General features: G+C 50.8%; 2 protein-coding genes across 3 annotated transcripts; one reads left to right on the forward strand and one right to left on the reverse strand.

Moving 5' to 3' along the window:
- Nucleotides 1–111: 111 nt before the first annotated feature.
- C14H14orf119 (chromosome 14 C14orf119 homolog) lies at nt 112–1,739 on the forward strand. Of its 2 annotated transcripts, none has more exons than XM_048362789.1 (2): nt 112–188; nt 753–1,739. In XM_048362789.1, exon 2 carries the CDS (start codon nt 754–756, stop codon nt 1,180–1,182), a length of 429 nt encoding a protein of 142 aa, XP_048218746.1. In that variant the 5' UTR covers nt 112–188; nt 753; the 3' UTR covers nt 1,183–1,739. The 2 variants fall into 2 exon arrangements, with proteins under 2 accessions (XP_048218746.1, XP_048218745.1); XM_048362788.1 differs by having other exon boundaries at nt 113–179; nt 752–1,739.
- A 1,221-nt stretch (nt 1,740–2,960) lies between these two features.
- LOC125363477 (ciliated left-right organizer metallopeptidase) lies at nt 2,961–10,404 on the reverse strand. Its single transcript, XM_048362731.1, has 14 exons — nt 10,107–10,404; nt 9,292–9,385; nt 9,149–9,200; nt 8,459–8,602; nt 7,199–7,324; nt 6,972–7,056; nt 6,687–6,832; nt 6,432–6,603; nt 6,180–6,249; nt 6,001–6,097; nt 5,531–5,803; nt 4,577–4,803; nt 3,811–3,987; nt 2,961–3,196 (listed from the first exon to the last, which is right to left on the reverse strand). The coding sequence occupies exons 1-14, from the start codon at nt 10,402–10,404 to the stop codon at nt 2,989–2,991; spliced, it is 2,169 nt and encodes a 722-aa protein (XP_048218688.1). The 3' UTR covers nt 2,961–2,988.
- Between the last annotated feature and the right edge of the window lie 936 nt (nt 10,405–11,340).

The following is an 11,340-nucleotide window of genomic DNA, read 5'->3' on the forward strand; positions in this document are numbered from 1 at the left end:
CTGTCTCCGGCCGGGCGCGGGGGCGCCTGGGGGCTCGGGGGCGGGGCCGAGGCCGGAAGTGCGTGGGCCGCCGCCGGCCGGGCGGAGGGGGCGGGCGGGCGCGCTCCGGAAGCGCGGCGCGGCGCGGCGCGGCGGCCGGCGGGGAGCCGAGGACCGGGGTGCTCCGAGAGGACCGGGGACGGACGGAGGTAAGCGGGCCGGGCCGGGCCCGGTGCCGGCCGACCTCCTCCGCTGGCGGCCGCCGGCGGCTCCCGGCTTGCAGGACGGGGAGAGCGGGCGTCGTGTGCGCGGGCCGCCCGGGGCGCGGCGGGCTTCCCCCTGGAGGAGCGGCGTCCCGTGGCGGCGCTCGGAGCCCGGGTGGAGGAGTTCAGTTCCTCCTCTCTTTCCTGGCCGGTCGCGGGGCCCGAGCTCCGGGCCGGCGCCCTCCCGCGGGAGCCGCAGCGCCACTTCCGGCTTCCTGGAGGGCCTCGGACTTGCCTGCCCGGGCGGCCCCGGCTTCGAACCGCCGTCCTCAGTGAACCCCACTCTGTCCCACAAAAGCATTAAGCGAGTTAGATGGAATGACGGGCGCATTGCAAAGGCTGTATATTATAATATATATATATATATATACATACACAGTGGCAGAGACATTTTAACTTAAACTGTGCTGGGCTCCTCCCTAGCACACAAACAGAAAAAGCTGGGAGTTGCTAGAAAAGTGTGTTTTGGTCACTGTTTGGAAAGTATCTAACGGTGCTTTTATGTTTCAGGATGCCACTGGAGTCACCTTCCTCTTCCCTGCCCCAAGCCTTGCCTTCTCCATTGCCCTCAGTACCCGACAGTATTACCAGCTCCTCCCCTCCTCCAATGTCGTATGTCACCTCCCAGGAGATGAAGTGTGTTCTTCACTGGTTTGCCACTTGGTCTGGTCCTCAGCGGGAACGTTTTCTCCATGACATGGTAGCTAAAGCAGTGCCGGGAAAGCTGCAGTCCCTGCTGGATAGTCTGGAGCAGCTTAGTGTGTCTGGGGCAAATCGACCACCTTGTATCTTTGAGTGCCAGCTGCGGCTTTGGGATCAGTGGTTTCGGGGTTGGGCTGAGCAGGAACGCAATGAATTTGTCCAGCAGCTGGAAGTTAGTGAACCAGACTTTGTGGCAAAGTTTTACCAAGCAGTGGCTGCTACAGCTGGAAAGGACTGATAGTCAGATTGAAAGAAGATACCATAGCCGATGGAGCCGAGGCCATGACACTAAAGTGAAAACACTGTTCCGATGTGGAGCTTGAAGATTTTTTTTTGGGGGGGGGGGGGTCCAGTGAGCTGACTGAACTTGCTAATAAGCACAGGCATGCCTTTTTCAATACTAGCAACATATCAACTGGACTCTTAGTGGAAATGTTATTTGTCTAAGCAAATCTAGATCATATCAGTCTCCTAGTTTGCTTTCCAAGAGATGTCAGACCTCAAGAATTCAGTGACTTTTGCAGCTATAACCAAAAAGTACCTACTTGTTAATAACTAGTCCATGGTCCATAGTGGGTATAATGTAAAACTCACCTTCAGAAATAGCAAAGAAGAAAAAGAACAGGTATTTTTTTTCTACTTTAGCTGCATTCAGATGGCTGGTTTTATACTCTTATCAGACCCTAGCACAATTATGTGACTTCTAAACCAATGTATGTCCTAGTGATGGTTTGAAAAACTATAGAAAATCAGTGGGGATGGGAGGGAAAAACTGAAGAGAACCAAGAAAGGGCCGACATTGTCCAAAAAGAAGTGTATACTCTACCTTATGTAATTGTAAACCCTCTGTACATCACCTTCATAATAATAGTAAAACAGGTTTTTTGTTGTTGTTTTGTTTTTGCCAGCCCTGGGGCTTGGGACTCAGGGCCTAAGCACTGTCCCTGGCTTCTTTTTGCTCAAGGCTAGCACTTTTAACACTTGAGCCACAGCGCCACTTTTGGCTTTTTCTGTGTATGTGGTGCTGAGGAATTGAACCCAGAAGGTTTGTGCATGCTGGGCAAGCATTCTACCACTAGGGCACATTCCCAGCCCATAAAATAGTTTTAAAAGAAAATCATGGAAAGTCAGAGGGAGATAGTTACTCTAACTTCTATGCTTTCTGACTCCCGATAGCAATGAAAAATAAGTAAAGATACAGAATAGCAATGCCCTAAAGTGTATGGGATACCCTTGGGGGTTGGTAGCAGACATTCTTATTTTGTTCTTGTTCTAAAACAGTATGAACGTGACACTTTACAAGTCAGGCAGTTTTATTTTTTTAATATCAAAATAAAGACTGGGGGGCTGGGGATATGGCCTAGTGGCAAGAGTGCTTGCCTCGTATACTTGAAGCCCTGGGTTCGATTCCCCAGCACCACATATACAGAAAACGGCCAGAAGTGGCGCTGTGACTCAAGTGGCAGAGTGCTAGCCTTGAGCAAAAAAAAAAAGCCAGGGACAGTGCTCAGGCCCTGAGTCCAAGGCCCAGGACTGGCAAAAATAAATAAATAAAGACTGGATCTTTGTAACCATAAGACTCTTTTTTTTTTTTTTTTTCATTGTAATGCTAGTATGAAATTGGTATCATGGGAAAGAGGCAGTCTGAAGAAAGTGAAACTTAAGTGTACCTGATTTATTTTCCATCCAGTTATGCCTTAGGAAATCATTCTCAGCCAGGCACTGGTGGCTCATGCCTGTAATCCTAGCTAATCAGGAGGCTGAGATCTGAGGATCATAGTTCAAAACCTGCCTGGGCAGGAAAGTCCATGAGAAGACTCTTCACAGCCCCCAGGAAACAAAGTGGCGCGGTGGCTCAGCATGGTATTGTGCTGGCTTTGAGTGAAAGCTCAGGGACAGTGCCTGGCCTGTGAGTTCAGGCGCCATGACCAACTCTAAAGAACAAAGTCATTCTCAGTCCTTTCGTCCTGGGTAGCACTGCAGTTTCTGCTTTTTTATTTTATTGTAAGTGATGTATAGAGGGGTTACAATTTCCTAAGTAAGGTCATGAGTACATTATTCTTCCAGTTGGGCTCCCGGTTCCAGGTATGTCTGGTGATGGCAAAGGGGCAAGTGGTCCCACCTGAAGAGCGGCTCGTTTTTGATAGACCACAGTTCCCAATAGACCCACCAGAATTACCAATGATAGACAGAGTCCCATGGACAGAAATATATGACTCATAGGCAGTGTATGATCCAAGGAAACCAGCAACCTAGAAATGGAGAAGGTACTGTTTAGCCTGGACTATTGCCTACTCCTCGGAGGTGAAGGTCTTTACTATTTTCCTGAGTTATTCATACAATCATGCGGTATCTAAGCATTAGGCTAAGCAGGGAACATAGAACTGATAAGTAGGAATATGTCCAAGATCCAAGTCCTGTCTGGTGCCAGTGGCTCATGCCTGTTACCCCAACTCCTCCAGAGGCTGAGAACTAGGACTATGGTTTGAACCCAGTTCAGGCACAGAAACCTGTGAGACTCCATCTTTAAAATAACTAACAAAAAGCAGTTGTGGAGGTATAGCTCAAGTGGTAGAGTGCCCACAAAGAGAACAAGCAAGTCAAGACCCTAAGTTCAAGCCCTGGTGTCCCCCACCTCACCCTCCCCAAAAAGACTGGGACCCATCAGTACTAGAAATGTGGAAATGCGCTTTTACGTATGGAGAGGGTGTCATGATGGTGTGTCTAAGGTGACCTCAGGGATCTCGGTTTCCTTAGGTATATACATAGCCCTGTGTAGGACAGATGTGAGTGTGCTTATTAGCAGGTGAATTTCAAACATCTTGATTCCAGGGATTAGAAACAAATACTTGGAATCTTATTTTACTTGCTGTATTTTGTGGTAAAGCAGGCTTCTCCACGACAGACTTCCAGAGGCTTCTGGAGAGTCAGGGTCAGGGCATCGTACAGCACGGTGACTGGAGGTCCTTGGCAGTCAGGGAACTTCCACATTTGCACAGTGAAGACCAAGCTAGTGTTGATTGATGGGTTGTGGAAATAGCACCTAAGTGCACATTGGATCTCTTAATGACACGTAGCTAATGAAACTATAAGGTCTGCTGAGGAGTTACGAAGTAAAAGACAGGAGTTCTCTGTGGCCCATTGTACACTCAGCTTCATGCCTGCTGTGATCCTAGCTATTCAAGAGGCGGAGGGCCCAGGATCACTGTTCAAAGCTAGCTCAGTGCATGAGATTTATCTCCAATTAGCCAGAAAAAAAGTGGGGGGAGGGGGGAAGGGAAGTGGAGGTGTGGCTCATGTGGCTCAGACCTTGAGCAAAAAAGCTAAGCAGGGGTCTGGGAATATGGCCTAGTGGTAGAGTGCTCGCCTCGTATACATGAAGCCCTGGGTTCAGTTCCTCAGCACCACATACACAGAAAAAGCCGGAAGTGGTGCTGTGGCTCAAGTGGCAGAGTGCTAGCCTTGAGCAGAAAGAAGCCAGGGACAGTGCTCAGGCCTTGAGTTCAAGTCCCAGGACTGGCAAAAAAAAAAAAAAAAAAAAAAAAGAGCTAAGCAGGAGCTGAGTATTGGACATGAGCTCCAGTACTGGACAACAAAACAAAAAAGACACCTCAGCCCGACCTGTCCCTTACCTGCCAGTGCCGCTTCTGTTCACCAGCGCCTGTAGTACTGTCTCAGCCAGCTCTTCTCTCTGTTCCTTCCCCAATGAGTGGCCTGGAGGTCCAGCTAACCCTAAAGACAGCTGGAAGAGCAGACCCTGGGTTGCCAGACTCGCAGATGAAGTAACTGCATTGGCGCCTTCATCATTCTGACACAGCCGATCTCGGGGACAGTAGAGAAGACCATAGTACCCAGGCATCTGGAACGAAACACATAGCAGGGTATAGATACAGCCTCCATTACCTGCTCAGGCCTTTCTTCTAAGGGAAATAGACACTTCAGAGTTTTTCAAGTATGAAATAAAAGAACAATACAATAGGTTACATGGGGCTATGGGTATAGTTTAGGATAGAGTGGTTGCCTAGCATGTGCATTGCTTTGGGTTTGATCCCTAGCACTGAAAAAAAAAAAAGGTATTTCCCAACTTTTTCTTTTTTTTTTTTGCCGGTCCTGGGGCTTGAGCTGAGGGCCTGGGCACTGTCACTGAGCTGCTTTTGTTCAAAGCTAGCACTCTACCACTTGAGGCACAGCACCACTTCTGGCTTTTTCTGTTTATGTGATACTGAGGGATTGAACCCAGGGCTTCACACACGCTAGGCCAAGTACTCTACCACGAAGCCACACTCCCAGCTCCTAACTTTGGGTGTGTGTGCCAATACTTGGGCTTGAATTCAGAACCTGGGTGCTGTCCCTTAGTTTTATTTATTCAAGGCTAGAGCTATACTACATCTCTACTTCCAGCTTTTTAGTGGATAATTGGAGATTAGGAGTCTCATGGACTTCCCTGCCTGGGCTGGCTTTGACCCATGCTCCTAAGATCCCAGCCTCCTGAATGGCTAGGATTTATAGGCATGAATCACTAACACCCAGTGCATTTTCCAACTTCTCTTCGCTAGTGTACCCCACCTCTTCCTCTTGAACCCCACCTGAATGGCCTTTCCTGGAAGGCATGGGACCCAAGGCGATCCCTCCGCTTGCACCTCGTACTCTCCTTTCTGTGTGCACTGGTGTAAGTAGCACCGGCCAGTGAGCTCTGCGTCCTTGAGCCATGGGACTTGAGAGGGATGGCTGGTTTCACCCCCAGGGAGCAGTCGAGAAGTGAGGTTGGCAAGGAAGCAACGACTCTGGGGATGGTAGATCTCCCCGTGTGGATCCTCAGCCCCAGTTGGAGGGCCATTTTCTTTCTTCCAGCATTCACTCTGCAGTGCAGGGTAGAAGGCAGAAAAGTGTTGTCTTGGTGCCTTAGAAGTGAGAGCTGTAATACTAGGTACTCAGGAGAATGAGAACCAGAGGATCACAGTTCAAAAAGCCCTGCCATAGGTATGGCTCGTGCCCTAAGCCAGCAGGCCAGGCAAGAGCACCCCAAGTTCCATTCTCTTTTCCCTAGCCTACTCACCCTGTTGGCTAGGGGTTTGTACATGTGGCAGCCTTCCAGCATGGGGTCTGAGGAACAGATTCCCTTGTCCAAATGCAGGTAGTGGCAGCCCAGCCCGCTGGATGGAAGGGATATTAATGTGACACCAAGATCACTGACAGTTGTACAGGCCCCCCATATCTCCAGCCGCACACACACACCTGCCAGTACAGAAGAAACCTGAGGAGTCAGTCCCACAGGTGCTCACCAGGCCAAACGCTAGGCCAGATCCTGCTCGAGAGAAAAGGAAAGGAATATCCTTCAACTTACGGAGGCCAAGACATCATCTCTCCACAGTAGCTGGGCTAACAGCCTGAACTCCACCGTAGGACAGATCATCCTTCCCAACCTATGCCATTCAAGACCTATCTTGGGTCGTGAGCGTTGCTCTTCCTATTGCCTTTATTGCTCACCCTGGCCCCACAGCAGCTTCTCGGCAGCGCTGTGGTTGACCTGATACCAGCCCGAATCTTGGAAGGCAGAAAGAGTGATTGGATCAAGTTGAGTGCGTTGGGCACTGTCGAAAGTAGCAGCCATGATGGAGCCCTGGAAGAGTCTGGCCTCCCAGTGTGAGGATAAGCGGCCCTGCTGGAGGAGATAGCAGACGGCTGGCTGCTGTTGGGCAGCGCCTTCTTCCTCCCATCAGCCCAAGGTGTTACCGTTCTCACCTCTTCTTCCAGGGGACCGCCTAGAGAAACCCCCAGCACTCCCAAATGTTTGGCCAGGCTGTGGCTAACGGTTGGGGTGCTAAGAAGCAGCTGTCCCCACTTATCTCGTCTGGTCACCTGTTGCCTTGTAGAACAATTCTCCTTAACTGAGTACAGAAAGGGAGGAAGGCAGTGATAAGGCGAGGAAGACATAGGAAGTAGAATTGGAACAGATGAGGTCAGGAGGTAGTAAATTTCTTCCTGTGAACGGTGTGGGAAATCCTTGCCCTCCTTCCGCCCACTTACCACTGAGTCCTGAAGGGCAGTCCCGCCATCTCTTGAAGAGCTGTCCGGAGAAACCCAGAGTGTGGAGCAGTTCGTGTAGCGTGGCCTAAGGTCAGAGGGGTGCCACGTGAGGTGGGCTGGGTATGGGATAAGATTCTGCAGTCCCACCCTCAGCCCTTCCACTCGCTGGGAGGCCGAATGCCCTGCCCCCGCAACCCGTGACTCCCACTTCATCATGCAGCAGTCACCGTGACCAAGTCCCTGTGGCTGAGGCGGGGGCTGGGGAGGTGCTGGGCACAGTAGATGATGGTACCAGCGAGGGGCCTGTCTTCTGCGTCCAGCTGACAGCAGGCAGCATAGGCAATGACAGAAGGCTGCAGATGGGCAAGGAACAGATGAGGCAGGAAGAAGGAGGTAACCTAAACAGGACGAATATTCTTGAAAACAGCTCTACAGGACAGGACCGAGTCATGGCTTGGGGGCTCCCAGCCCCTTTCAGTTTGTTTATTTTTCCTGTGCTGGAACTGGAACTTGAACTCCCGGGTTGCAAGCTGTGGCACAGCTTTTTCTGCTCCATGTTGGTGTTGTACCACTTGAGCCACACCTCCACTTGTGACTTTTTGCTGGTTAACTGAAGAGTCTCTTGGATTTGTTTGCACGGACTGGCTTCAAACCTTGATCTTCAGATCTCAGTTTCCTGAGTAGCTAGGATTACAGGCTTTAGCCATCAGTGCCTGGCCTTTTTTTTTTTTTGTGCCCGTACTGGGGCTTAAACTTAGGGCCTTGTGCTTTCCATTGATATTTGCAGCTCAGGGCTGCTGTGGAATGAGCTATACTTCCAGTTCTACCTTCATTCAACTTAGGTTTATCAACATGTCCCAAGCTGCCCCCAAAGAAGCACAATTTAACAAAATCTGTCCTCAGTAAAGACTACGTCCTATCCCAAGATTTAAGATGAAGAGATCCAAGTGCCAGTGGGTCATGACTATAATATTAGCCACTCACAAGGAGGTTCAAAGCTAGCCAGGACAGACAAATCTGAGAGATGTTTGTATTGGTCCAACTAGCCAGCAAAAAGCCAGAAGTAGATATATGGCTCGAGTGGTAGAGCACCAGTTTTGAATAGAACAAGCTAAGTAAGTTGGGTGCTGGTAGCTCATGTCTATAATCCTAGCTACTCAGGAGGCAGAGAGCTGAGGACAGGATTGAAGTCAGCGGGGACAAGAGAGTCCGTGAGACCCTCATCTCCAATTAGCCACCAGACAACTGGAAGTAGAGATGTGCCTCAAAGTGGTAGAATGCTAGCCTTGAGCAGAAAAGCACAGGGACAGCAAGCCAGGCCCCGACCGACCAAAAGAAAGAGGGAGAGAGAGAGATAAGAGAGAGGAAAGAGAGAAAAAAAAGAAAAGAGAAAGCTAAGGGGGGGGGGGGTTGGGCGAGGCTCTGAGTTCAATCACGCACACACACCATTAAGAGAGCAGAGAAAGCAGATTTGGTTGCAGCCTCACCTCTTGGTGGCACTTGGAAGTGTGACCGACCCGCACATAGAGGAGAAAGTCAGCATTTTGGACTCCGGGCCCATCCGGCTGGACGAATTGTGGGGGCCCATGCTCCGGCCACAAGGCATAACCACGGAGATGGGCATCAGGGATCTGGCAGGGAGTGGAATGTGGCATCTAGCTTAATGGATGAATGGGGACGGGGTGGGGGGGGGTGAGGACACTGGGTACAAGAAGGAAAGAACAAGCATCTTTGGTCTGCCTTCAGCCACCCACATCTCTGCTTTCATACATTTTGGAGGATGAGGATGAAAAAAAGAGTAAGGAAGCCGGGCACTGGAGGCTTACGCCTGTAATTCTAGCTACCCAGGAAGCTTAGATTGAGGATCCTGGCTTGAAGACAGTCCACAAGACTCTTGTTTCTAATTCCAGAGTGGAAAACCAGAACTGGAGCTGTGACTCAAGTAGTAGAGAGCCAGCCTTGAGCGGGAAAAGCTGAGGGATAGTGACTAAGCCCTGAGTTCAAGCCCCAGTTCCAGCACAAAGCAAAAAAAAAAAAAAAAAAAACAGAACCCAAGAAAGACTAAGAAACCCATATTACTTGTGAAATACACGAGTAATTCTAATCTACTGAAGGTTTACAGAAGGACTGATGAGGTAGAGCTCTCCCTCTCCCTGGGACTGGAAAGCACTTCTCACCTTTGCCCCCAGGCAACTCTCTCCTTGGTACCCTGGGTTCAAGAGGCTGCACCTGCCAACGATGAGTGTCTGTGAACGAGCCAGCTCGCACAGTTTCCGTTATCCCCAGAAAGATGTGTACGTTCTCACAGCCACAAGCTCACCTGTGGTAATTTGGAGTGTCTGGGTCTCCCCAGACAGCATGGCAGTATTGTGCGGGGTCTCGACTCAAAAGCAAGGGTCCTTGCACTGGAAGGACTTGACAAAAGAAGAGGACCATTTGGGAAGAACAAAGGAAGGGGTGACATTGATCAATATGCACTGTACTTATAAACTGATCTGTTTAATTGGAACCCCTTTATAAAACTACTTAAGGGACTGGGAGCGTGGCTTAGTGGTGGAGTGCTTGCCTAGCATGTACGAAGCCCTGGGTTCGATTCCTCAGCACCACATAAATGGGAAGAGCTGGAAGTGGTGCTGTGGCTTAAATGGTAGAGTGCTAGCTAGTCTTGAGCAAAAGGAAGCCAGGAACAGTGCACAGGCCCTGAGTTCAAGCCCCGGGACTTGGGGGTGTGGGCTACTTAAAAGATACTTTCAAAAAATTAAAGACAGTTTTTAAAAAGGAGGATAATTTTACTTCAATATCTGCATTCAGTTCCTTTCTTTTGCTGCTCCTGAGGCTTGAACTTGGCCTCGGCACGGTCCCTGAGCTGCTGTGCTCAAGACTGGCACTCGACCTCCTGAGTCATAGCTCCACTTTAACTTTTTGGCAAATAATTGGAGATGGGAGTCTCCCGGGCTTCCCTGTCCATGCTGGCTTCAAGCTGTGCTCCTCAGGTCTCTGCCTCCTCAGCAGCTCCCATGACAGGCTTGAGCCAGGGGTGCCCAGGGCAGAGTGTGTGTGTGTGTGTGTGTGTTGGTCTTTTCCTTAGACTGGCTCCCCCTCAGCCCTGCCCGTGCCTAGGGGCCCCTCACTCACCCGCGAGGACGCCCCGGATCCGCCAAGCCGCTTCCCTGGCTGCCGCCAGGGCTCGGGCCGCCCCTCTTGGCATCCCATGCCTCTCAGGACCCCAAGCCCCATCTGACGGGGGCTCTCCCAGATAGCAGGCTTGGATTCTGAGGGGTTGAGGATGGCGGGGGCCAGGGACGGGGAGGGAAGAGGAGCGGAGGTCTGTGGGCAGTTGGGAGGGAGGGGGGCTGAGAAGGTCCACGTGCTGCTGGGTCTCCTCGTGTACACATCTGCTTGTGGCCACCCCAAAAAAGAGCAGCAGCAGCATCTTCCGCTGCAGTCTCTCCGCAGTCTCTCCACAGCCTTCCCTGGACCCGGTCTCCAGTCCCCCTCTTCCCTGGCTCGCTGATTTCAAGCTTCCCCCTGTCCTCACTGTTCACATCCCCTTGTTTTCTCAAGCTCTGAGTGCGATGGGCTGAATCTACAGTGCCTTCAAGGAGGTAGGGTGTAAAGCACACTGGGGGAGGGGAGGGGAGCCCCAGGCCGAGCCCAGGGGGAGGAGAGTGTGATCGGGTCCTCAGCCTCTCCAAGGAGCCTGCCCTTTCCACAATAAGACCCTCTCGTAATCCTCCTCTTGCCTACATCCTAATTCTCCTGCCTTTTTGAATAGAAAACCTTACAAACTCCCCAGGATTTTAAAAACAACAACAAAGAAAGTCAGGAGCCAGTGGCTCACACCTGTAATCCTAGCTACTCAGGAGGCTGAGAGCTGAGAATCAGGATTGACGTTCAGAGTCAGCCTGGGCAAGAAAGTCTGAGATTCTTATCTCCATTTAACCACCAAAAACCCAGAATTGGGGCTGTAGCTCAAGTAGTAGAGTGATAGCTTTGAGCAACAAAAGCTCAGGGACGGCTTCCAGGCCCTGAGTTCAAGCCTCAGGACTGGTACCAAACAAAAAGGTGGCTAGCTGGGGCTGGTAGTATATACCTATAATCTCAACATTAAGGAAGAAGCTAAGGAAGGAGGATGGTGAAGTCAAAGCTAGCCTAGGCTACATATTGAGATCTTATGTCCAAGAAAAAATTGGTGGCAACAAGGGGCGGGAATGTGGCTTCGCGGTAGAGTGCTTGCCTAGCACGCACGAAGCCTGGAGTTCGATTCCTCAGTGCCACATCAAAAGAAAAGGCTGGAAGTGGTGCTGTGGCTCAAGTGGTAGAGTGCTACCCTTGACCCCAGAGAGGCTCAGGGATAAAGCCCAGGCCC

The sequence above is a fragment of the Perognathus longimembris genome, chromosome 14 (assembly GCF_023159225.1).
Source record: "Perognathus longimembris pacificus isolate PPM17 chromosome 14, ASM2315922v1, whole genome shotgun sequence".
Classification (NCBI taxonomy): domain Eukaryota; kingdom Metazoa; phylum Chordata; class Mammalia; order Rodentia; family Heteromyidae; genus Perognathus; species Perognathus longimembris.